The sequence below is a fragment of the Dipodomys merriami genome, unplaced genomic scaffold, assembly GCF_024711535.1.
Source record: "Dipodomys merriami isolate MVZ:Mamm:240054 unplaced genomic scaffold, mDipMer1.0.p SCAF_121, whole genome shotgun sequence".
NCBI classification, from domain to species: domain Eukaryota; kingdom Metazoa; phylum Chordata; class Mammalia; order Rodentia; family Heteromyidae; genus Dipodomys; species Dipodomys merriami.
The window spans coordinates 1,976,367-2,003,237 of NW_027202505.1; the positions used below are offsets into that span (position 1 = coordinate 1,976,367).

The following is a 26,871-nucleotide window of genomic DNA, read 5'->3' on the forward strand; positions in this document are numbered from 1 at the left end:
TCCTGCACAGAACAACTGAAATGATTCTAACAGCCCCAAACTCCCACCCCAGGGCCATAGCTGAGGATCACACCTACACAGGACGGATAGAAGTTGCCAAGCCCACCTAGCTGGACTGAATAGGAATCACAGGAAGACTTCCAAGCAATGCTCTCACATACGAGGGCCAAGGAGAGACTACTATGTGACCAAGGTATAGCTCTTCATGATGGTCCACCTTCTACTATCTACAACTTGGCAAAAGCTATGAACACTAGAACATCTGGGAGCAGCTGGAGGTGGGGCTAGAAGGGATGTCCATCAGTGCGCAAGGATAAAGTGATGGCCTATCTCTAGAGTCTTGACTTCAGCTCACTCCCATTGACATCAAGGATTATCAGAACCCAGTGGACATGCCAAACACCCATCTACTGTAAGAACAGCCCTGACAGGCAACCAACAGTTATGTTTATGGGATGGATGGACATTATTACAGAAAATGTTCATTCAAGCAGGTGAGGGTCAGGCCCCTGGCTGGTGAGGGCTGCCCTCAGGTCAGTTTATTAGGGGTATCAGGGATATGGGTGGCTGTCACCGAAGGCTAGGAGCAGGACGTAGTACCTGGGTAGGATTCTAGTTCACAGGAGAAGGAAGCTCTCCTGCGATGAAAGCCTAAGACTGGTTAGGAGACCCAACACAGACCTTGTACCTATTTGCACAAGGAAACTGCCAAATCTGGTACTGGTGCCAAGCCCTAGCATCACAGAATGCTGGGTCAGCAACTGTTGATCGGATGTACAAGGGAGTCCAGAGGGGTGGGGGAGGATCCAAAGAAAAGGGAGTTTTGTCCTGAGGGAGGGATGATAAGATGTATCAAAAGAAGCAACTGCTCCTCCTAGCCTCAATTTCTATTCTGAGAAGGCCGACTTCAAACTCTAAACTCAACACTGAGGAATATCAGAAAAAATGATAAGCTATCATTTTACAGGGGGTCTGCATATGGCAGACACAGTTCAGATCCTCACTTTTTTTCCTCGAGGTCTCATGGACTTGTGGGTAGGTGCACCTAATTCAAAGAGAAGGAAACAGACTCCTGAGAGAGTTTCTCTGAAGGTCACAGAGGTGGTAACACTTAAATCCAGAACATTAGTAGTCCAGAGTCTGTTCATCCTAGCCACTAAGTTTCAGGGCCCTGTAGTCAGGCAGCACCAAGCTGATAGATCAGGTGACCTAGTTATGCTGGAGCTTGTTTACTTCTCTGTGTCATCTCAAGTCTTAAGCACTGAATGTTCCTCCCAGTCCTTGCTGGGCTGAAGGGATTTAAGGGCTGACCCTCATTCAATTACAGGACCAAAATATTATAGGGGAAGTCAAGTAATAGTTGAGGTCTTCAAGAAAAAGGAGGCTTTTGTGGAGAAAGGCTTGGTAATGCTCTTCAACCTCATAGGAAGCTTCTCTATCGATGTCAGCTCAGGGGACAGGTTGGCCCTCACTGGGGGGATTGATTTAGTCCTTTTTGTGTGGCTTGCCTGGAAGGCCAGGGCAGCAGGGCTTGCCATGGCAGGTGGGGCTCAGCTCGAGTCTCCACATTCAGACTTGCAATGGATGAGTTCACAGGAGGGAATGACTGAGAGTGGAGGTGTGTGGTGGTTGGTGGTACTGGGGCCATAGCTGGAAATGAAGAGGCTGGAGAGGTCAGGATGGGGATGGGGAGGTGACGGACTGGACTGGATGGAGTGAAGGTGACGGCAGTGGAGAGGCGTGGCGAGATGCACGGACAGCATTCTTACCTCTGATTGGTGAACCACCTGGCGAGGTAATTTGAATGCAAATAAGATTAGAGAGAAGCATTAGTACAAAAGGAAGGAAAGCCAAACCAGATAAAATAAAACACAAGAAAGGTCCTTAAATATATAGCATACTTGAGGCCTGAGTTTAGTGGACACAGGTGATGTGTGAGCAAGCACCAGGCTAAGGTGGGTGAAGCATGTCCTCCCAAGGTCACTAGCATTGTATTGCTGGGAGAGTTGGTGACCAGGGCTGGGGGGTGATAGGAGTCAGGAAGGTGAGTCAGGGCTCCTGCAGACCCTGATGGCTGGGCCGATGGAGGGAAAGGGAAAGAAAAGAGGCACCAATACCTCACAGGCCAACCAAATCCCACAGTAGGGTAAGATGGCAAATAGAACACTTACCAAAACCAAACCAGGGCTTTTAAGCAGGCAGGAGGAAAGATTAAGGGGACTGCTTGCATAGGCTACCTACCACCAGACATACCAATCCTGGAAGCTGGTAGTGGAGGTACAGCACTCAATCAACTCTCAACCCAGTGATAAGATTCTCTGTAAATTCCACCCTCCCTCCCCCCAGGACCCTAGTCTCACTAGAAATGGAGGGACAACTGACCTCCCTTAGTCTAATTAGCCAGAGGCAGAAGCAGAACCAGAGGCCAGGCATTTCCCTCCACTTCCAGGTTAACTATGAGGCCTTAGTAGTAGTTCCTCCCCACAGTGATTCTTTATGTGTAGTCTAGAGGTCTTTAGGGAAAGACCTCTGAGAACCTTTCAGAGGGTCCATAAGATCAACATCATTCCTATAATACTAACAAATTATTTGTCGTAAGCAGCCTCTTCCCTTCATGAATACACAGTGGAGTTTTCCAGGGGACTTACAAAGATTGATACAATAATAGGCTGAATGTAAAAGCAGATACTGGATCCAAATGCCTGCTGTAAAGCCCCAAATTAAAAGAGATTTGTAGAAGTGTAAAACAAGGAAGTTATCCTCATAAACTTTTGTTTTAGAGAGTACAACTTTTGGGCTGGGAATGTGACTTAGTGGTAGAGTGCTTGTCTAGCATGCATGAAGCCCTGGGTTTGATTCCTCAGTACCACAAAAACAGAAAAAGCCGGAAAGGGCCCTCTGGCTCAAGTGGTAGAGTCCTAGCTTTGAACAAAAGGAGGAAGATCAAGGACAGTGCCCAGGCCCTAAGTTCAAGCCTCAGGACTGGCAAAAAAAAAAAAAGTATAACTTTTCCATTCAGAAATGTTATTTATACTAACATACAACAGGTTTTTTAAATTATTTAAGATTTAAATTATTTAAATATTTAAGATCTCAGTGTTAATATTTAATATATAGTAAAGTGGTGGACAGGGTGATAATACACATTAGGGGACTAGGACCACTGACACCTGGCCTCAGCTATTCTAAGGTCTAACTTGCTTCCCTCTCAGATTATACTTTCCCCACCAAACTGAGAATTTGCCTTTTCCATTTTACAAGACAGGTGTGCCAGACCCAAAGAGTCAGCTTCCCTAGGAGTAGTCTCATCTAAGAAGTGTCAATAAGCTTAGGGCCAATAGGAAATTGTGAGCATGCACTGAATGTACTCTTCTGGACAGTCCCAGCCAAAAGCAGAATAGAGTAGAGGAAGAGGTACTTCTGGCTAGACTGGATCCAGCCAGCAGAATGAAGAGTCATAAGCATCCCCCCTTAGGGGACCATGAGCCAAAGCCAGATGCTACTGCCTTGTCTGTTTTGTTTTGGTGGTACTAGGAACTAAACTCAGGGCTTCACACTTGCTAGGTAGATACTCTACCTTTGAGCCATATCTCTAGCCCTGCCATCTGTTCTTAAGGCTGGTGGATACTGGGGGTGTGGAAGAGACAACTCTCTGGGTGAGAGTGTCCTTTACAGTGAGTGGCAGGGACAGCAGCTTGCACAGTTAGGCTACACAGGAACAAAGGAAGTCTCCTCAGGGCCTTGTTCAGGCTTGACAGAGCTTATAGGCTAGCAGTAGCTCCCAGGATTGTGCCTTGAGCCCCACTCAGAGGTGAGACTGCTCATGGCTGACATTGCCCACTCATGACTCCATTGCTATTCTTTACATGCTTAGCCTCACTCCTCTTGGGCCACTCAAGCTCACATGGCCCTCTGGCAGCATGTTAGCTCACTTTAGTGAGGAATGGGCCTGTCAAGCAGAGCTCACCTTGGGTAGTACATGTTGCTAATCACGTTCTGGCCAGTTCTTGCTCTTGGGCCACACCCTGGTTTGATATGCTACGGCTCAGGTCACAGATGCTGGAGGAATGGGGAAGGATGCAACTGTCTAACTCTAGAGTCCTAGTGGGGTCCAGCTTCCCCTCAGTTCTTAGGTTTGGACTATACCCAGGGGTAACTGCCTAGAAGAGCTGCTAGATCCTAAACTCTTATGTGAGCCTAGGTGATTTCCTTAACTCAGCTGTAAGTGGGCATAAAAATCACAGCCTGACTTACCTCCCAGGGTTTCAGGAGACACAGTGACAACAAAAGGGCAGAAAGTACAAACTCTTGGTGACACACAAACCATGGAAATTTTTGTAAAGAAACAGTGCTTAGGGGCTTGAATCCACTCCATGAAGAGATATCCCTGGAATATCCTCAGTTTCCTTCTAAATGTTAAAAGGACAGGGATGAAGCTACCGGGGTAAAGGGTCACAGGCCAGCAACTTGTAGGTACCCTACAGAGGAAGGATAACTAAGACTCCTGAAGAGTTACATGGCTCTATACCAAGAGCTAGACTCATTTATGAGCCTTAGGTCACAGCTTTCAGGTGTAAGAAAAGGAAATAAATAAGTGAATAAATAAATAAAATAAAGCAGATATTAGTCTTAAGTACAAGTACCAAAGACCAAGTTTATAAAATCATTTATTCAGCAAATGCTTAGAGACCTGTTCTACAGTTTTGTTTGTGCTGGTCAAGAGGCCACTTCCCCAAGCAAAATCTGTCTCAAGCCCTTCTTGCAAGAAGTACCCCGACTAGGTAAGTAGGGTTGGAACCAGATGAAAAATAGTATGAAGCAGGATGAGTCCTAAGGGAGGAGCTAAAGCTACAAACAGTAGAGACCTTCAAGTGGAGGAACTAAAGATAAGCAGAGGCCAGGAAGTGAGCAAGGATGGCTCAGTGAGGTCAGTACAAATGGGGGAGTGGTAGAAGGTAAGAAATGCTCCCTCCAAAGAGCCTTTACCTTAGGCTAGGTAGAAAACTCACACCAACTGTCAACTGTCTTAAGAAACCTCACGATCTCAAAGGAATTAATTTAACTGAGGCTACAGAGCTGGTGAGGATGCATCTGGGACTTGGTGATATCAAGCTGGAGATGTGGCCAGGGGAAGAGCCAGAAGGGTTTATGAGCCTTGCCTGAAGTATGCACTTGACCACATAGGCATGGTCCAGGGTCACAGACCTAAGGTCCACCAATGTTGTCAATACACAGGAGAACAGGATAGAAAATCCTGCCACATTTGCAGGGAGAGACTGGAGGTAGGGAGGGCAGTGTTCAGTGCCTTGTGACAGAATGGAGATAGTGAAAGAAGAGAAAGGGACCAATTTGAGAGCTACATGGGTTATACATCAAGAAGACATGATTCCTTACTAGAGTAGGAAGTGGTTGCTTCCCAGGTTTCAGGTTCAGTGGCTGCCATTCAGAGAGAAAGCCAATGAAAAAGGGCATGGCTTTGGGAAGGAGGTAACTGCTCATTGCAGAAAAAGTAATAGTTGAAAAGTGGACTGAGTGAGTTTTGGTCCTGAACTCTGACAGGCTGTCTGGGCTGGGGAGGCAGAAGTAGGAGTTTCAGGTAGTGGTGTGCAGCTGAAGCTCTTGGTGCAATAGGCACTCTGCTTGGGTAGGCGTCTAAAGGGCAAAGTTAAGACTCTCAGAGTCCTGGACTAAAGAAACCAGCAAACAGATATGTATGAGCTACAAGGTCGAGGTAGTAGAGGAGCCAGGAGAGGCAGAGACCCAGGGGAAGGTGGGAGGGAATGGCTAAAAAGGAAGGAAGGCTGTCAGCTACTACTGAGGACAAAGGAAGAAGCTTCAGAGGCTTTGGAGCAATCCAGCAGAGTAATGGGCAGGAAATGAGAAGCACAGGGCCTGGCACACAGCAAACACTACATAAATACTTGATGAACAAATGCTGCAGACAGTCAGTCTTCCCAGAACTACTGCCTACCACAGACAGTCAATGCCATTTTGGGGAGGGGTTAGGCTGTTGGGAGGACTATCTGCCTGCTTGGGAAGCCTGCCTGGGGGACCTGTGAGCGAGCGCCAAGGAGCTAAGCCATGCCGGCTGCTGTGCAGCGCTGGGCAGCAACCACAAATGCCGGACTGTTTCCTGCCTTGATTATGGCTGTTTTAATTAACTGCGCTACAGCTGCCTCCATCTTGTTGAGTTTTAATTAAATTAAATGAGCTAACACTTCGTGGGCTGTCTCAGGCGGCCGTGTATGGGGCCGGAATCCTGTCCTGCTTGGGCAGCTCATCTCTTCTTCCTCTCCCTAGGCACCAAGAAGGTGTGGGTCTGATGGGAGTTGATGTGGAGGGACTGGTACCTCAGGGACTGGTGGGAACCTCTGAAACCAGCAGCATCTTGAGAGAAACAGAGTCACATCCTTCTTCTCAGTGCCAACCTCACAGCTGATGGGCAGCAGGGGCTCTGGCCAGTGCTGGCTGCACCACTCAAGGCCCACCTTCCCAGAGCTAGCAGGATTTCTGGAACAAGGTCTATGGGTCTAGCCCAAGCTGCCAGCAGATGCAGAATGCAGCCAAGCTGATTCCAGCCTCCTCTCCCACATGCTCTGTTCCCACAAAAACGGAATCAATTTTCTTGGCAGGAGCCTTATAGGCAGATCGATCATCAAGGCGACACCTTCCTCCTAGTCACAATGGCATCCTTGTTCTGAAGGCTCCAAGCTGGCTCAACTTAGACTTCCAGAGAAGACAGGTGACTCTGATGTGGTTGAGGGATGGCAGCAAGTCCCCCTAGTTCCAGGCCCCGGAGGTCCATTTGAAGCCTGATGAATCAGGCATCTCTGGCCTCTTTCCCCAGCTAATCCCTGCCATCCAACAAAGCAGAGAAGCATCACCCCAGGATGGCTACTGGGAAAGTAGATGAGTATTCTCAAGACACCTTTCCAGAGCCTGCTGTGCTGCCACATGACACATGCTGGCAACAAAGCTCTTACACCAGTTCCCCTTTCCTGGGTCAGGTAGGCCTGTAGCAAGATGCAGCCCACCCTAAGGGGCAGGGGAGAAGAGGGGTTTGTGGCTGAGCCCTGGAGAGTCAGCCTGAAGCTGACCGAGGCCTAAGAGGGACGCTGAGCTGGGTTGTGGCGAGAACTCTTCTCTGGAGTCTTCATAGCCCCTTGGCCCCTGGCCTTTGACTCACCTGAACGCAGCTGTTTGATGCGGCCATTGCTTGCGGCAGGATCCACAGGAAGGAAGTCCTTGAACCAAGAGATCTCAGGGTCTGGATTTCCGCCAGCTGCACACAACATGGTGGCTGTACGTGCTTTCTCCACCACCTTCAGCTGAGGCCCCATGTCTATGGAGGGGAACCCAGATGGCAGCTGTTCCTCTGAAGAGAAATAAAAATGCGCACATTAGGGCTGACCCTGTCTGCCTCTTAGGACCTCTCAGTGAGGAAGCTTCCCCTGACTCCAGGGTAGGCATGAGGCCTACCCTGATATGAGGAATGAGTCTTCTTAAGTCCCTTTTGGCAGGGACAGGGGTTGCCATGGGCCCTGCCCCTGCCCTGTCAGTTCCCAGGTCTGAGAAGCATCCTCTCAGATTGAAGATGTCAGCACTTATCTCTTGAGGTCCTGGGAAAAACAAGGATCAATGCTTTGCTGGCTGCAGCAGAAAATGCTGCATGGACACCAGGCTGGGGGAGGGGGTTGCTCGCAGAACAGCAACAGCCACAACTCTGCCCCAGGCTCTGTACTTCCAAGCTTCCACTCCCTTGTTAGCACCCGCAGTGTTTCTCTTCTGCCTGCATCCCCTTCAGCTTCACCATGTGGCAGAGCCAAGATCCCTGGCCTTGGGTACCCTGCTCTATCACTGATCCTCTTCTAACTCAGGTCTTGACCCTGACCAATTCTCTACTGCAGCCTTGACCGTGCCTTCTCTCTCGTGCAGTCCCAACCCTGGTCAGGTCTGGGAACTATGTCTGAGTATATGTAAGCTAAGAAGATTAAAAAGCTCTATGAACACACCAAAGGTGAAACTCTTGGCCTCTTCTCTCAGTTCTATAGCAGGGAGTAGCTCCCAAAGGTGTCACTTCCATGGGACCAACAGGAAGGGATCTCAGCAGTTGTCCTTTGTCGTCCTCCCATTGTACATGGACTTCTGTAGCAGCACTAATGAGCTGAGAGTTGAGGCTATGCTACCCCATTCTTTACCACTGAGAAACATGAAGAGCTGAAGCTGGGTGGGCAGGCCCTGGACTAGTACAGGAAGTCGGACTCCATTCTCCACCAGTATTAACACTAGGGCCTGAGCGTGTTCTTTATCCGGTATCTCTGCTTTTATCTGACCACTTGGGTTCAAATGCTCATCTTGTAAAGCTACCAGGAGAGCTGGGGACTGGTGATTTATGCCTTTAATCCTGGTTACTCAGGAGGCTGAGATCTGGGAAATGTGGTTAGAGGCCAGCCTGGGTAGAAAAGTCTGTGAGACTCTTATCTTCAGTTAATCACAAAAAGCTAGAAGTGGAGCTGTGGTTCAAGTGGTATAGTACTATGAGCACAAAAGCTCAAAAACTATACCTAGGCCCTGAGTTCAAGTCCCAGGACGGGCATTCATATGTGTGCGTGCGTGCGTGCGCGCGCGCGCGCACGCGCACACACACACACTACCAGAAGGCCTACATTAACATATTAGGGGACATTACTGTGACTAGCAAGTGTAAACCATTGAGGCAGACAGATACTGAGACTAGGACCTGCGCTCCCCTTTTCCACCCTAGGCTGGTAAAAGTACTCCCCCTTGGGAAAAAAACCAAACAATAACAAAAAAAAAAAAAAAGTGATTTCCAGAACTCAGTAGTGCCTCTGTACCAGTGTGGATGCCAGGCATACCCCAATGGAAGTCCTGGGATTGCCTATCCTACTGGCAAAGAAGCTGGGTTCTGTAGTTCTGGGTTCTGCATCTTCCTCCACAGGCCTGGTGAATGGGAACATTTGCTGAGGTCAAGCTCCTATGTCAGGGGAAAAGTACATGGCATCCTCAGAAGAGAATAAAGAAAAGGCTGGTAAAGCTGGTCTTCCCTGGAGGCTCTGGAGACCCAGGGGGAGTGATTATGGGGACAGGCAAAAGACAAAGCTGGAGGAGCTCCAACTAGCAGGGTCAAGATACATTTATCTGCCATTAGAGCCCCGGGAGCTCCACCAAGACTCCTGCTGCTCCCAAAGGGACTGGAGTTCATCAGAAGAGGTCTCAGTCTAGAGGAGCAAGGAGGACTCCTAGCATGGTCTGGTCTCCTAAGCCTTTCCAAGGATCTGGCTACACACTTATCTACTAGAAGCCCTATAAATTCCAGATATAAAGTCAGGATTGCCTTGATTGTAAGTATGATCACACAGTGCCCTGACTTACAGCTCTGGTTTTTAAAAGGATAATGTTAAACAGTGCCAAGAGAACAGAGAGAAGATAGAAAAGAGAAGGACCTGAGATGCACCTAGCAGGGCAACAACTTCTCTCAGTCCTGCCATCATTTTCTTTCACATAAAGCCAAAGCAAGGCCTTGGGCCCAGGGTTCTCTCTTAAGACTACCTGTAGCAGAGAGGGGATACTTGGGGCTGCTTAGAGACAGGGTACCAGGGTACCAAACTAGCTTCACTTCTACCTGTTCAGCCCTCCTGAGCAAAGTAGAGGGTTGTACAGGAAAAAGCCTGCCAGAGTAAGAGTCCAGGAGTTAACTAGCTTTTATTTCCTACAGGCAAGGTACTGATCAAGGAGAAGGAAAGCGGTACAAATGCCTGCAGCACGATGTCTCAGGAATCTACTCTGAATTCCTGACACGGGGAAGGTCTTTGGGATTTATGCCAAATTAAGGACAATTAATTTTCCTCCTTCAATTATCACGCCCTCAATGGCTGTCCTTGGCTCAGATCATCCCTTAGGCACTGCCACCAGAGCCTGAAACTAGCAAGTGTGAAGAGCTGTCCATAAAACAGCAGGACCCAAAAGCCTGGCCCCTCTGCCAACTAGACTTCTAGGCAATGTAGGAAGACTGGGCTTCTGCCACTTCCAGAAGGGGGTGGGTGTCTCTCAGGACTCTAGCCCCTCAGAGGTGAGGTGACCTGCTGTCAAGTCTCCTACCTAGAGGCCTCCAGCACATCCAAACCCTGCAAAGGCAGCAGTCTTTCCCTGATGCCTGTGGTGCGCCTGGAGCTGGGTGGAGAGTAATCAGTACCATTCAGGGGTGAGAACTGGATAGACCTAATTCCTCAGGCTGATGTCACTCCAAACCTATCAACAACGGAGAAAACTGAGGCCCAGATACAAAGGATATAAGGTTCCCTGCATGAAGCATTTACCACATCACAAGTACTATGCTTAAAATGCTTTACAAAATGACTTAATCTTTATCAAACAGATATGAGGTATATGAGGAAATGGGGACTTGGAGAAAGCTAGAAACCTGCCCAAGGTCACTCTGTTAAACTAGAGGTGGAGCTTGGATGAAAGCAGGTGGGCAGGGTCAGGGGAGAGAGGTGAAGGGCATTCTTTTTTTTTTTTTTTTTTGTCAGTCGTGGGGCTTGGGCGCTGTCCATGCACTCTTCAGCTCAAGGCAAGCACTCTACCACTTGAAGCACAGTACCACTTCTGGTTTTCTAGTGCTTTATTGGAGATAAGAATCTCACGGAAGCCGGGCGCTGGTGGCTCACGCCTGTAATCCTAGCTACTCAGGAGGCTGAGATCTGAGGATCGTGGTTCAAAGCCAGCCCGGGCAGGAGAGACCATGAGACTCCTATCTCCAATAAACCACCGGAAAACCGGAAGTGGTGCTATAGCTCAAGTGGTAGTGTGCTCGCCTTGAGCTGAAGAGCTGAGGGACAGCGCCCATGCCCAGAGTTCAAGCCCTATGACCAACAACAACAACAAAAAAAAAGAATCTCATGGAAGGGCTGGGAAGGTGGCTCAGTGGTAGAGCGCTTGCCTTGCATGCCTGAGGCCCTGGGTTCGATTCCTCAACACCACATAAGCAAAAAGAAAAAAGCCGGCAGTGGTGCTGTGGCTCAAGTGGTAGGGTGCTAGCCTTGAGGTAATGAGCTGAGGGACAGCGCCCAGGCCCAGAGTTCAGGCCCCACAACCGGACCCCCCCCCAAAAAAAAAGAGTCTCACGGAGTTTCCTGCCTGAGCTGGGCTGGCTTTGAACCATGATCTTCAGATCTCAGCCTCCTAAGTAGCTAGGATTACAGGCGTGAGCCACCAGTGCCCAGCTGCAGGGCATTCTTGAGGGAACCAAATCCCACCATGACACTAAGCCCAGAGCTAGTTCCCAGACTCCACTGCAAACCTCCTGTACACAAACAGCTTTTCCAGCAAAGAGAGCTACAGTGCTCCCCATCCTAAATGTGGACACCCCCGACATGAACCCACATTCCAACAGGATGCACAGGTCCTACTGAAGCCCCTACACCAGCATCCTGTCTGCACAAGGTTTGCCTGTTCAGGAGAGCCCCGCCCCCCTCCAGGCCACCAGGTAACCATGGTGACAGCGGAGAGGCAGTGCGGAAGGGCCGAGCGTGCTTACATCTGAGCTGCCAGCTTGCTTGCGGCCTGGCTGGGCACCGCCCTTCCCGCCTCCACATGGGCGGAGTGGCCAGCCCTCTCACAGACCCTAGCTCCCAGATCTGGGGAATCCTTCCCTTTAGGCTTTCAGGATCCACCAATGGGGCATGATCATCTCTGCCCAGGGCTGGGGGGGCACAGTTCAGAAGGCCCTCAAGCTGCCTCTGAAGACGCATGCCTGCCTTATCTGTCTCAGGCCAAGCCCTGGACACATGGACAAGTGTCCCTCAGAAAGAAAAGAAGCTCACTAGAGCTTTAGAACCCACCAGCAACCTACCTCTAGCCACTCATATAGTGTACACACTTTCCCTGCCCCACAGGGGCAGATATGCATGCATGAATGGCTTCTGTTCCCAACCCACTGAAGCTGGGAGACGTGTTCCCTTCCCTGAAGAGTTTCTGCTGCCCCAGGGCACAAGGACAGGAGAGGGTATGTGTGCAAGTGGGGGAACTGTTGGGGAGTCTGAGGCTGAGGACCTGCAGCAATGGGGCTGATCAATCTGAGTCTACCACTCATCTGTTATCTTGGCTTGATGGGAGAGAGATTCAAATATAGGAGCTTGGGAGGCAGAGAGCTTTGGTGGGGCTGCCTGAGCCAAGGCTGTGAGTAGAAGGGAGCAGCATGGGGGCTGGGGCATGTGTTCTGATAGATGAGGCCAGTGTGCAATGACTGAGGGTTGGGGGGGGGTGGGAAGCTGCGGAGGCACCCTAGAGAGCACACACAGGTCTCTTTGTCCAGCTCACTGTGATGTCTGGGGCGGAGTCTGGACCAAGGGAGGGGGTTGCTCCAGGGAAGCTAACAGATGGAGGTGCCAGCCCAACAGGGTCTGGGGGCAGGCAGCGCCGTCTGTCAGCATGACCTCCTCACCCGTGTTTACCCAGCTTCATGGTGTCTCTATGAATGAAGGTACACACACTCATGCACAGATGCAGGCTCCCTGGAGTGACAGCATCTGTAACCCTGACCCTCTTCCCTATGAGTGTGGGACCTGGCCTCATCCTATCTTAGAAACATGTTCCGCCAAGGACTCTGAGAAAGGTATGGAGAAAGAAACAGGTGCAAAAATAGAAACCTATGTGTGCATGTGGAGGGACACATCTGCGGTGACAAGCAGCTGTGGAAACACTCTCACTAGCAAATCCAGAGGTGGTATGGCAGACATATGAAAACACACATGTGGAGACATGTAGATTCAGAGATACATATGCCCAGACACATGTGTCTGGTGACACAGAGACAAAAACCAGGAGGAAACCTTGTGGGTAGTAGGGATGCCAGTTCCCTCTGGCCTTTAGGCATTCCTAGGAAGCCAAGACCACATCAGTCTGGTCCCTGGGTATCTATATCCCCACCTTACCTAGCAAGCAGAAGACCTTCCAGACCAACTTTCACTTGAGAGCCCAGCTCCAACCCTAAGCTTCTAGGCAATAAGGGGGGCCTGTGGAGCCTTGGGCCCATCTCCCTTCGCAGTTTTCAGTCTCGATTTTCAGCTGTTTTTTCCAAGAGAAAACTCCCACCTCTTCCAGCACTCAGATTTCATCAAACTTGGCATCTTAAAAGCCTGTTTTGTTTTTGAATCTGAGCTGTTTGGGGCCTGTCGGCAGCCACGGACTCCTCCTCTCAGTAATCCCCCCTCCCTCAGGCTTCCTTCCTGGTGTTCTATATCACCCTACTCAACCTGGCAGATGAGGCCTCCCTACCACACATACCCTGTGAGCCCAGGGGCTTCCCTCTGGTCATATAATGGCTCACACTGGACCCTCCTCTGGAGTTCCCCTTCTTCAGTCCTGCTGCAGGGAAATTCTTTTCATCCATTTACCCCCTAGGTTCAGGCCCTGCTCTGTCACTCCAGACCACTGACAGCCTCCCACTCTCTCCTCAGCCCCCTGTAGCCCTGCTGCCACCCCCATTGCCTCCCACAGAATGCTCAACAAGGTCAACGACTCTAGAGATCTAAATCCAGAAAACACTTCCCTTTGCTCTTCTTGCCTGGCCTCTCTCTTCCTCCTTCACATATTTTTCCAAGGCTTCACAATTGGCTCTTGGCTTCCCTCCTATCGCTCAGGAATTCTCCCAACATGCAGAGTTAGTTGGTTTCTGCAGCTCCTTCTCCTATCTTGGCTCTGGCTCCCTGAGATTTGTCACTTCTTGGCCCTCTCAATTTCATCTCTAGATGTCTCTTGAGAGTGCCAGGCAAACTCATACCAGGCCTCCTTGATATCCTTGTCCAGATGCCTGTGCAACTATGTTTCAAGATTTGAATTGGACTCAACTTGCCCTCTCAGACCTGGGTCTCCTCCAGTATTTGAAATTTAGAAAATGGCATAGCTGTCTACTCAGCCTTGGAGCCAAGAACCCAGGCAGCCCCTACCTTCTCTCTGATATCACAGGAGCTAGAATGGCTTCTATGTTCCTAACCTGCTGGTGGTTCTAATTCCCATCCCCTTTTCTCTTCTACCCATATTCAGGTTCAGGTCAATGCCAGCTCCCACCTGGGCTGTACTGATCTTTCACTGCTATCATAACCTGGTTTTATCCTTTGCTAGGCATGGGATCCAGACACACTCATATCACTTTTTACTTTAGGTATTTTCCAGGAAGGGCCTCATGTTTTTATGCCTGGGCCTACCTGGACCTCAACCCTCCTACTTTGGCTTCCAGTGTAGCTAGGATGATAGGTGTACATGACAACATCCAGAAGTTTTGTTGAAATAGGGTCTCCCTAACTTCCTGCTGTGGCTGGTCTGGAATAGTGATATTCCTAATTTCCATAGTTGATAGCTCAATTGTATTCTACTGCACGCTGTATCCACAGTGATTTCTCTAATTCATAAATTTAGTCATGTTGTTCCCTTAAAAATCCTGTCTACAGGAAAACAACAACAGCAGCAACAAAAAAGCCTCTCTCCTCTGGCAAGGGAGGGGGCACCAAAGTTGGAGAATATTTACATTCAAGGGTATTTAAAAAACTTGGGTCAAGCCGGGCGCTGGTGGCTCACGCCTGTAATCCTAGCTACTCAGGAGGCTGAGATCTGAGGATCTCGGTTCAAAGCCAGCCCGGGCAGGAGAGACCGTGAGACTCCTATCTCCAATAAACCACCAGGAAACCGGAAGTGGCGCTGTAGCTCAAGTGGTAGAGCGCTCGCCTTGAGCTGAAGAGCTGAGGGACAGCGCCCAGGCCCAGAGTTCAAGCTCCACGACCGACCAAAAAAAAAAAAAAAAAACTTGGGTCAGGTGCCAGTGGTTCACACCTGTAATCCTAACTACGCAAGAGGCTGAGATCTGAAGATTGATGTTCAAAGCCAGCATGAACAGTATAGTCTGTGAGACTCTTATTTCCAATTAGCCACCAAACAGCCAGAAGTAGAGCTGTGGCTCAAGTGGTAGAGCACTAGCCTTGAGCACAAAAGCTTAGGGACAGTGCCCAGAACCTAAGTTCAAGCCCCAGGAGAGGCTTTAAAAAACAAACAAACAAACCCAACCCTTAAACAAACCAAAAAAACCCTCCAACTAACTTGGAGAGCTGTTTCCAGATCTGCTGGCCCCACTGTCATTTTAAGTTTGGAGAGAGGAGCGTAAGCAAGGCACATAACAGGCCTAGACAGAAACTGGGCCTTGCAAGGGTTGGATGGGGAGGATGGGGAGGCCTGGGAGGGCAGGCAGGGCCCAGGGCAGGTACTGTCTTTACACCTAACAGAAGAAACAGCAGTTCCACATCATGGGAGTCTATTTAGGCCCTTGAAGATGATCATTACTAGAAAAAATGGAGGATGCAGGGACTGAGAAACCCAAGGTCTGATCTTCAAGACCCCCAGGCAGCGTTGACCTATCTGGCATCTCTTACACTCCCAGAACTTCATGTCTGCATGGTCCTGAAATCCTCTGTGGTCACAGAGGACAGAACAACAGGTCACAGGTCATAACCACTAGACAGGGGAATGCCTACACTCCAGTTGTCAGGACAGAGGGGGTAGTCTAGGTTTCAAGTTCTAGGACCTTTTTTGTCTATGGTAGCTCTCTTCACCTATCAGTCAGTCAGGCCTGGGCCAAGACACTCTACTGTGAGTGGAGGGAACAGACAGGCCTAGGTAAGATGACTCCCTTGGAACACACCCATCCGGCACAGCCCAGGGGACAGGGACATATGTTGTTTTATTGGACATCTGTCCCTTAGGGCTGTTCCTAAAAGGAACTGAGTGAGGAGGGAGTGTTGTTTCAAGAGGCCTTCATCACCCAGGTCCTAGAATTACTGTAGAACCTGGACGTCCAAGCCTAGTGCCCCACCCTGGCCTCTGGTGCACACAACTGCCAGTCACTCCTCCCATAACCTTCCCCAAGTAGGCAACGGCAAGCACTCCATGCAGACAGCTATACTCCTGTAGCATGGTCCTGTACTCCTGGTGTGATCTTGATCAGTTAGAAAACACCAAGGTTAGATGGGAACAGGCAGAGAGGAGCCTAGTTTTGGTATAGGGAGGAAGGACAAATGAAGAGAGGGTTCTGATATCTCCCTCTTGGCTTGACTAGACAGGAACTGTTAAGGCGCCACTGTAGACGCTGACCACACTTCAATACCTGTTTGCCTGTGGCCCCTTGTCTATCCCTGTCCAGCTTTCCTGGCTGACCAACAGATACAAACAGGGATATTGAAGGTCTGAGACACTGAGCCTGGACATATACCTCTAACCTCCACCAGCACATTCAGCTCAGGCCGCTGACCCCCTTTTGCTGTCCACACAGCTTGTAAGGTACATACTGCCTATGACCCACTCACACTTTACACTTTACCTTTACACCCCTCTGTGGTGCATACTGCCTGAGGAATGCACATGCACAGAGCCTGCTTCACACCACACCCACACATTTCACACGTGGCACACTGTCTCACAAGTGGCACACAGAATAGCCACACCACACAGAGCACATTATTTGCTGTGGCCATGACAAGGCAAATGTTGTCACCTGCACTTGGAACCAGGCCCCCAGGACAAGTGAGAACAGCTCATCCCAGCTCCACAGCCTCTTTTCTTTCCTCCTCGCCCTCTCTCTTTTCCTTTTCCTTCTCCTCCTCCTTCTCCTCCTCCTCTTCCTCCTCCTCCTCCTCTTCCTCCTCCTTTTCTTCCTTCATCGGTGTCCATTTCAGAACTACTCAGTTACTAGGACAGAGCCCACATCCCTGGCTGGCCTTCTCTTGGAGCTTTTCTTGACTACAGTTCTGCCTGGCCTAGACCCCACTGCCCCTGGCAAATCCATGACCTTCAGATGTGAGCTGAAGACCCTCCCTACCCCCACATCTTAGAAGGAAAGGCCCAGAAGAAAGGCCTGTGTCCCTTCCCCCAACCCCCTCCCTCATGAGGGAAAATGTCAGATTCTCTGTCTCAGTGGCAGCAGCGGGCGGGTTGGAGGGGGAGTGATTCAGCCGCCGCCTCAAGAGTGCAGAGCGAGAAGAGCTTTTCCTGCCATTACTCGGCGAGGGAGAGGCTGGCGCGCTAATGGCTTCAATTACCACTCAGACAGGAACGCTGGGCGGCGGGGCCCTGTGCTAGCCCAGTCACAGCCCAGGACAGGCTCAGCCCCAGCCAGCTTGTGCTGAGTACCCCTGGTCTGTATTTCACCCCCCTCCTCCAACTCCACTCCCAGGATGGTAAGGCACAGGACTGGCCATCCCCATCCCAGAATAGCCACCTGGGGCTCACCAATCCACAGTGGAAATGGCAGTCCTGCTCTGGAGCACAGTGCAGAGAACATGAGAGACCTGGCATGGCACTGTCCCCAGGGGCTATAGTGGGAGTAGCCCAAGAGAAGGGAGCTGGTGTGAGGAGAACTAGGCCTAGAATGGAACAAAGCAAGCAGAGGATACTGGATGGACTTACAGAGCAGGGATTCCTTTTGGGGAGGTACACAGAATCTGCTCCTGAACAAGGGAAACCCCAAGCAGCCCCTCAGCCACAGTCCTGAAGTACCTAGCTCATGGTGAGCAGGTGCACACACCTAAATGCTTTGAGGAGCACATGCCCAGTGTGATTTGGGTAGGAGACTCACCCTTATTTCTCAGCCCCCAAAGAGCTTCATCTTCCCCCGCTCCTTGGACCCTATAGGGGCTTCCTGCCAATAATGATCCTGGCTGTCCCCTGACCCTACCCCAGCGCTATCCTTTCATCCAGTTCCTGGCACCTCAGCTTTCCTGCCTCCTAGGAGGAAGGGTTAGGGCGGGTGGTCCCTTGACCTGGTCTGGCCCTCAGGAACTCCTTTATGCCAAACCCAAAGCTGGTCAAAGTTACACATACAGCATTTTGTGCTGCAGGTGCTGTGTTTCAGCAGCCAGAGGATCTCACTCAGGCCCACAGTTTCTCTGTTCCAGGGGAGTGGAAACAGGGCAGAGACCTAGCCCACACTCTCCCAGCCTTATGGGATACCTACCACAACCCAGAGGCACACACATATAGACCCAATCCTTGGGCTGGGGATATAGCTCAGTGGTATGACAGCTCAACTCAATTTGACTCTGGGTTCCATCTCCAGTACCACATGAAAACAAACAAAAAACATAAACCCCAAGTCCTGAGAAAAACTCTTGACCAGGAAGGCCATTCCTAATGGAGACTCTGCAAGTCTGAATAACTAGCCTCCTCCCCTCACATTCTTGATGACCACCCTCATCCTCCTCAGTCCTTTAAAATATAAAGCTCACAGGACAGTGGTGGAGGTAGAAAGGTTCCTCAGCCAGAGAAGCTGGACTTAATGACTTGCAGTGAGTTCTCTTTCAATGCTACCAAGGAGTCCCTGCTTACCAACCTGAGAACCCCAGAAAATTACCCTCCAGGACAGAAGCCATAGTTCTAGCCCTTTGGCCACTATCCAAATGCCAGGACAGGGATGATAACTCCCTGCTGGAGCAGATGCCAACAGCAGGGAGACAGTGCAGAAATACTTTCCTCCAGGTCACAGAGGGGAAATCAAGGTTGGAGGTGGCAGAGATGAGCTTCAGCAATCAGCATCTAGCCAGGGCCAGTCCTCAGGGCCCTTCCTCCAAAGATTCCCTCCAAACAGGGTAGATCATGAGGATAGACCAGGTAGTATGAAAGCCAAGGATCATCAGATAAAGTGGCTAACCCTTAGAATGTACAACTTCTAGTCCAACAGCAGCTACCACTCACACTAGAATTCTGGGAAACACTTAACTGCATTGATTTTAATCCTCCAAACCAGCTTGCATACCAACTACTATATCCCAGGTTATAGGTGGAACAAATGAGGCTCAGAGGCAGAGTCACTGGTCCAAAGTCACACAGTGTGTAAGTGGTCCAGAGTTCACCTTCACCATTGTTCTCTATGCCCCTGCTTAGCTGGAAGGTCTATGGAAGCTTCCTAGAACCCACTGATTCACACAAGACACACAGATCCAAGACTTACTGAATATATGTGTGAACACATAAAACCACAGCATAAAACGGCCAATGTAAAAAGATGTTCAACTGTTTTTGTAATCAAAGAAATGCAAATTAAGTTGGGATGTCATTCTTTGCCCATTAACTTGGCAAAGACATTTTATAATGGTAATTTCTACTGCTGGTGAGGATGTGCAGAAAAGAGGCCCTCTTATGCCCTTGCATGGCAGAAATATAAACTGATATAATCTTATAGAAATATTGAAGACATAAAAATGCACGTGCCCTTTGACTTAGCAATTCCACTCCATAAATGTAGAATAAGGAAATGATCAGCAAAGTGAATACATCTATCTCCAAGGACACGTATGGCACTGTACTTAGAAAAGCAAAACATTGGGAACAATGTATGTGTCTAACAATAAATAAATAAATTAGGATATGGGGGCTGGAAAGGTGGCTCAGTGGTAGAGTGCTTGCCTTGCATGCATGAGGCCCTGGGTTCGATTCCTCAGCACCACATAAGCAAACAGAAAAAAGCCGGAAGTGGCACTGTGGCTCAAGTGGTAGAGTGCTAGCCTTGAGCTGAAGAGCTGAGGGACAGTGCCCAGGCCCAGAGTTCAGGCACCATGACCGGACCAAAAAAAAAGAAATTAGGATACTTCTATGTGACAGCAATTCATAGCTATTAAAAATAATAATGCAAGCTTAGCACTCCTAGCGACTCAGGAGGCTGAGATCTGAGGACAGAGTTACAAGCCAGCCCACGCAAGAAAGTCTGAGAGAAGGCCGGGCGCTGGTGGCTCACGCCTGTAATCCTAGCTACTCAGGAGGCTGAGATCTGAGGATCGCAGTTCAAAGCCAGCCCGGGCAGGAGAGACCGTGAGACTCCTATCTCCAATAAACCACCAGAAAAACCGGAAGTGGCGCTGTAGCTCAAGTGGTAGAGCGCTCGCCTTGAGCTGAAGAGCTGAGGGACAGTGCCCAGGCCCAGAGTTCAAGCCCCACGACCGACCAAAAAAAAAAAAAAAAAGAAAGTCGGAGAGATTCTTTATCTTCAGTTAACCACCAGAAAACCAGAAGTGGAGCTGTGGCTCAAAGTGGTAGAGTGCTAGTCCTAAGCAAAAGAATTCAGGGACAGAGCCCAAGCCCCAAGTTCAAACCCCAAGTTCAAACTTCTGCATCAAAAGATGCAGAAAAATATTTAATGGCAAGGAAATGTTCAAATACAATTGGACTTTTGTTTATTACCAGTACTAGTTTGAACTCAGGGACTATATTTAGCTTGCTTGCTCAGCTGGTACTCTATCACTTGAGCTGTGGGTCTTAGTCCAGTTTTTTTCTAGTTATTGTGAAGTTTTTTTTTTTTTTTTTTGGGTCCGGTCATGGGGCCTGAACTCTGGGCCTGGGCGCTGTCCCTCAGCTCTTCAGCTCAAGGCTAGCGCTCTACCACTTGAGCCACAGCGCCACTTCCGGCTTTTTTCTTTTTGCTTATGTGGTGCTGGGGAATTGAACCCAGGGCCTCAGGCATGCAAAGCAAGTGCTCTACCACTGAGCCACCTTCCCAGCCCTGGAGTTAAGTTTTGTAGAGTTTTCTGCCTGGGTTAGCTTTGAACTGTGATTCTATGATCTCAGCTTTCTGAATAGCCAGAATTATAGGGGGTGAACCAGAAGTACCTGGTATACATGTACACACACACACACACACACACACACACACACACACACACACACACACACACACACACACACACACACACACACACACACACACACACACACACACACACACACACACACACACACACACACACAGAGTGCAAAGTGGCTCGGGATATAGTTCACTGGTAGAATGCTTGCTTAGTATATATGAGGCCCTGGGTTCAATCTTCAGCACCACAAAACAAAACAAAGCAAAAAAACAAAAACAAAACAGTCCACAAATCAATGGACAGTATCTGATTTCTTTTCTGTCTTTATAGCTGCAAGCAGCAAACACACACACACGGAAATAACCAGTTCTGTCTTTATAGCTGCAAGCAACACACACACACACACACACACACACACACACACACACACACACACACACACACACACACACACACACACACACACACACACACACACACACACACACACACACACACACACACACACACACACACACACACACACACGGAAATAACCAGTACTGGTAGAAGTAGGATAATGAGTGATTTTTATTCCTATATAGTATTCTACACTTTTCAGATTTTTAACTGAGAACAGGTATTGGTATTGCATTTAAATCATCAATCAATGCTATACTTTGAAAACACATTCAGACTGATGTAGCTGTTGCATCTCCCCACCCCTGTGTCTTTCTATGCCCCCAGAAGTGTTCATTTTTTAATTTGATAACATGAGCTCTTCCTTTCAACCTCCAGAAACATGCAGAATTGTTTTCAGGCCTTCTGTCTGTGCCTTCCACATCCCTGACACCTGCCCACTAAAAAACCCAAACTAAACCATTTGGAGCTCATTCTACCTTGCCTGCCTGTGAGCTTCAGCACATACTTGGACACCAATTGACCCCTAGATTCTCTTCCTCTACTTTTGAGACCTGGCTCACACAGTAAGAGCTCCCTCTTCTTCTTCCTCTTCTCATCAGCCCTCTGAGAATTTTCTCACTAGATGCTGCTCAATTTGAGGATAGAACCTGGTGAGATGACCTTCTCGACTTTAGTCAGTCCAGGGAATGCTTATGAATGAAGATTTGCCAAGTGAAAAACACACTAAAATTCACATTCAGAGCCATAGCCCCAACCTGGGACCCTTGCTCAGAGGAACAACAGAAACACACCCAAAACCTACAGCCAGACTCTACTTGAAAATTTCACCCAGTGCCACCGCCACATAAACTAAGGGATACAGGTGTAGCTCTATTTGTCAAGTCTGACCCAGACCCCACCAGAGCAATGACCTGGCCTAGCAGAAAGACACAAAGGCATCTAGCCCACAGCTAGCCTCAGCTCAAGCCAGCAATCTAGGCATTTGAAACAGACTTATCCATCTCCAAATGGCCAGTTATTTCAAGCATACATGCCCATGGCAAGGCCAGAGCCAGCTGGCTTTCTCCACAGCAGTCTACCCACCACCATGTCATGCCCCTCCTGGCACATACCTTCAAGCACTGAGAGCTTGGCACTTGTGTTGATCTCTCCCAGGCTATTGGTAGCTGTGCACTCATAGATGGCTTCGTCGCGTTGTACACGCAATGGCTGTATCCTCAGCACTGACCCTGCTCCATCATCAAACTCAATTACCTGTCAGAGAACAGATATGTGGTCACAGCCTAGTGGGGACCTACTGAGGCCAATCTTTATTTTACCTCCAAAACAGGATCAGGTGCAGGACTGGAAGGAAGAGTAAGCCAACCCTGCAACCTGCCTGGCCCCTCTGCCCAATGACATACCTCAAAGCGCTGGGAGCTGACTTTCTTCCCCTTCTTCATCCATGTGATCCGTGGCTTGGGTTCCCCTGTGGCTTGGCATACAAAGGAAGCCACTCCTCCGGACAGCCCAGTCTGATCCTCTGGGACCTTAACAAAGACAGGTTTGCCTGAAAGAGATATAGACATCAAGTTACCACAGGCACCGTCCCATCCAGAATGGCCAACACTACAGGTGACAGTTGGAGGGAGGGGCAAGAAAGATTTAAGAGATAATAGTAATGATCTCTAACCTTTATGTAAGGCTTCATATGTGTCAGGTGCTGTTCAAAGAGCTAAATGTTTATTAACTCTTTGATACCTATGAGGTGGTCAAGGCACATGGAGGCTAAGGGATTTGCCCTACATGACACAGCCAGTAAGGGGTAGAGTATAATCTGAACCCCAGCACCAGGAGCAATGGTTTGTTTCTTTTGTCAGTTTCCCACTCTAGTCATTCCAATCTCCAGGACAAAGCATGCCATAGAACTAGCTGCTCTCTGGGAAGAGCCCTTAACTCTTGCTTTCCATTTCCATAATAGCAGTCCATCTACCCCTAGACTTGAGCCAGAAACTGTAACTCCTCTTTCCTCAGCCCCAACATACTAGCAGTCCCAAAGGACTAGACATTCCAGCTCCTAAGTATCTCTGGACTTCTTCCCAGGTGAATGCTTTCCGGTAATGGGCCCCTCCCTACTCCTTCCCCCTGGCTTGATGGTTGCTTTTGCTGTTCCTTGAATTCTTCCTTCAGAAGGCAAGGGAAGGGGGAAAAGAGAGGGGCTCAGGCACTGTCCTGCCACATCTTTGGCACTCTGGTATTCACATCAGGGCCCACCCATAGCCCCTATCCCTATGAATCCCACCATCCAGGGTCATAAGCCAAACTTGTTCATTAAGACGTGGCAATGCCTCGTTAATCCTGACAGCAGATCTATTTCCAATTAATCAGACCAATGAACAGCTACTAGAAGGGCTAATGCTCTGAGAAATGACCTTTTAGACCACCTGCTTAGTACCTAAGATATCTCAGGCCCAGGCCAGGCCTGATGCTAAGCATCCACTCTGCACCAGGTACTTATTTAGTTTTTCATCATTATTATTTCCAGTTTACAGTCTGAGAAGTCAAATCACTTGCCCAAGGTCATATATCCAGGTCTTGAATTCAGGCCTGCTAAGAGTCCAAAATAACAAGCAAAAACAGTTCATGGGGGACTGCTGGGGACTAATCAAGAGCAGGTCCAAGCCAGGCACCGGTGGCTCATGACTGTAATCCTAGGTACTCAGGAGGCTGAGATCTGAGCACCATGGTTCACAGCCAGCCCAGGCAGGAAAATTTGTGAGATTCTTATCTCCAATAAACCATCAAAAAATCAGAAGTGGTGCTGTGGCTCAAGTGGTAGCTCACCTTGAGCTAAAGAGCTTAGGGACAGTGCCAAGGCCCAGAGTTCAAGCCCCATGACGACAAAAAAACAAAAACAAAAAAAGAACAGACCTCTTGGAGTTGTAGAGGAAAAAGTCAAACCTAAGAGGCAGTAAAGTGAGCAGAAGTAAAGAAGTGGAAAGGAAGCACAGCAGACTGTAAGGAAGACTGGCTGTGATGGAAATAAAGATAGCAGCTGGAGTAAATGATTGTAAGGTTGTAATTCTTGTTTTTTTTTTTTTTTCAGGACATAACACCTTGAGTTTTCATCAAAGACAGCCATCACTCATTAATATCACCATTCCACAAAGGTATGTTATCACCTGAATTTTAGAATCCAGGAAATGAAGGTTCAAAGGATGAAAAGATCAATGAGGTGAAGTGTCCAAATATTCAACTCATTTTGTAACCTTGTGGCCTCCTGGAGGAGGGAAACTTGGGACCCATATTTTCTGTTCTTGGCAGTTGTAGAGGGGTGAGAGCAGCTAGCTCAGAGGAGCCAGAGAAGCCAGAACAGAGGGCTGGGCCAGAAGGTTATGGGGATGACACCTCCATTTGAATCTCTTTTCTCCCTTTAAGGAAGGCTTGGGATTATCTCAGTGTGTGCAGATCTGTAGTCTGTCACTGCTTCCTGCTCCTCTGAGATTGCTCTTTTCAGACAGGATAGCTCATGCCCACTGGAACAATCCCTTACTTCCCACCCCTCCACCGGAGGACCTCCTGACAGCAGCTCCCAGCTCTCTATCTCTACTCTCACCACCTTCAGTCCAGACACGATCTCCCTGTTCAGGACAACCCACAAGCTGGTGTCCCTCCTTCCCTTCTCATCCTACCCCACCTCCTCTATTCTCCATTCAGCAGCCATAAGACAGCATTCCCTGATCAAATCTCTTCAAAAAGCCTCCCACTGCTCTCAAAACACTATCACTGCAGACAAAACCCTGCCAGGGATGACCTAGCCACTCTCTCCAGAGTCCTGGCTTTGGAGCCCTGAATAAACAATGTTCTCCATAGCCTCAGGGCCTTTACATACGTTGCTCCTTCTACTGAGAACCTCTCAGACCACCCACTCTACCCACAATCTCCTAATAACCTTTCTAGTCTCAGTTCAAACATGATCAACCAGCCCTGCCCCCTATCCGCTCACTCTCAGTTCCTGGTTTTAGTCTGTGCCTCCTGCCCATTGTTTATACCTGAGTGTGAAGTTATAACTTTTGGTTGTGTATCTGTGAGGCTATTACTTTTTCTACATTTTTGTTTAATAGTGCTTCCCAAAGAGAAGATAACCCTGGGCAGATTTTGAGCCTGTCCAGTTTCCTGCCCTGTTCCAGTGTCTGACCCAGCTCCTGGCACACTGGGGTGTAGAATGAAGGAAAGAATGAACAGAGAAAGGAATGTGTAAGGCAGGTGGAGACTGGGCCCCTCACAAACACCTTCCCTCTCAGCAAGGGAGAAACTCCAGGAAAAAAGTCCCCCTCCAACTCCTGCCTCAACGTGTCTACACCGAAACCAGAGGCAGCAACCTGCAGAACCGGAATGCCTGGGAGTACACTGGGGGGCAGGGCGAGGAAGGGCCTCCTTGCCAAACAAAGAGCAAAGAAGCTGGGGAGGGGAGCCAGGTAGAGTCAGGAGCAGCCAGGAGGGACAAGCCTGAGAGCTGAGTGGAGGCTGGACTGTGCCCAAGGCCTGGGGCCATTGAGAAGGCAGAACTACTCCCCTCCCTTGGAGCTGGCGAGGAGCCAGCGCCTGGCCCCACTCACTGCCCTGGGCCAGACTGGCAGGGCTGCCCAGTCCTACACAGCTCAGGGCTCTTTGGTAGGCCTTGCCTTGCTTCCCTCCAACCTACCTCCTCAACCCCAGGCCCTCACACAACACCAGAGCCAAACCCCAGTTCCTCCTTATATCAGACCCCATCAAGCCCTTGACTTTTCTGTTCACCATGAGAGCCCACCGTTTCTTACCTACAAACCTGTCCTCACATAATCTTTTTTCCCTTCTCAAAGATGCTCCCTCTAACCTTCCAGCCCCCACCTTCTATCTCTTCCAGCACTTTTGAGCACCTACTACTTGTTCAGAACAAAGCATAAACTATGATAGGGCTAAGTCTATCATAGTTTATGCTTTGTTCTGAACAAGTAGTAGGTGCTCAAAACTATGATAGACTTAGCCCTATCGTAGTTTCCTCCTTGCCTTTGGTATGATTTGTTCTCTGGTGACTGGTCCCATTCAAGAGGCTGTAGAAGCCTGCTTTCTGTGCCATGATTAGACTGAGCATCCCAGCACAGATAGCATCCCAGCACTGATCACATCCCTGTGACACCCCAGATGCTCATGCACAAGGACAAACCTCTGTGGCCACTCCTGCTCTGAGCCTGATACACAGCTGGTCAGAATACAACTTCTGAATTTGTGTCAATAGGGTGCCAGCTGAACATACTGCTGCAGCCCAGCTTGACAACTCACCAGTGTGTCTCCCCTCCCTGCCACACAGGGTCATGGGCAGCACAGAACCTTGGGCTCCAAAGGTATACACTGAGGTATTCTCAAGAGCAAGCCTCAAACCCTGCAGATTGGGATAAAGGGACCTGGTGGGAGGTAGTGATTTAAGAAAGGAACTGGCCTGGGCTAAAGGAGGCATAACCTCCAGGGAGATTCCAGGGACAGCCAAGCTGGGCTACCTCCAAGGCTCCTCCACAGGGAGACTGACTGCTATTTTATGCCTTCTCTGAGGAACACATCCACACATGCACATAAACAGCAGAGTGAAACAGAGGGCAGACACACAGTGAAGGACAGACAGAAGGCAAGGGCAGAAAGAGCTCCTGGAGAGGCGATTTCCCAGGCTCTGAACTGCCTAATGAGCTAGGGACTCATTAATGAGCTCCTGTGACTGCCCCACTCCCCTCTAGGGCTCAAAGACAACCCTAGTTCCAAGTCACTCCTGAACTCTTGGAGCCCAGTCATTGGCCTCCAATAGGGGGAGCATTTACTAGGT

At 49.3% G+C, this 26,871-nt stretch overlaps 1 protein-coding gene across 14 annotated transcripts in view; it reads right to left on the reverse strand.

Moving 5' to 3' along the window:
* The window catches only part of LOC138823651 (receptor-type tyrosine-protein phosphatase F), a 91,464-nt gene that overhangs the window by 46,096 nt on the left and 18,497 nt on the right, over positions 1-26,871 (reverse strand). For 8 of the 14 annotated variants that reach the window (XM_070017107.1, XM_070017109.1, XM_070017116.1 and 5 more), the window contains 4 exons: positions 22,442-22,587; positions 22,151-22,292; positions 7,187-7,375; positions 1,770-1,787 (listed from right to left, as the gene is read on the reverse strand). In XM_070017107.1, coding sequence (XP_069873208.1) covers positions 1,770-1,787; positions 7,187-7,375; positions 22,151-22,292; positions 22,442-22,587 — 495 coding nt within the window. The remainder of the gene's footprint in view (positions 1-1,769; positions 1,788-7,186; positions 7,376-22,150; positions 22,293-22,441; positions 22,588-26,871) is intronic. The other 6 variants (XM_070017108.1, XM_070017111.1, XM_070017113.1 and 3 more) reach the window with 1 other exon arrangement.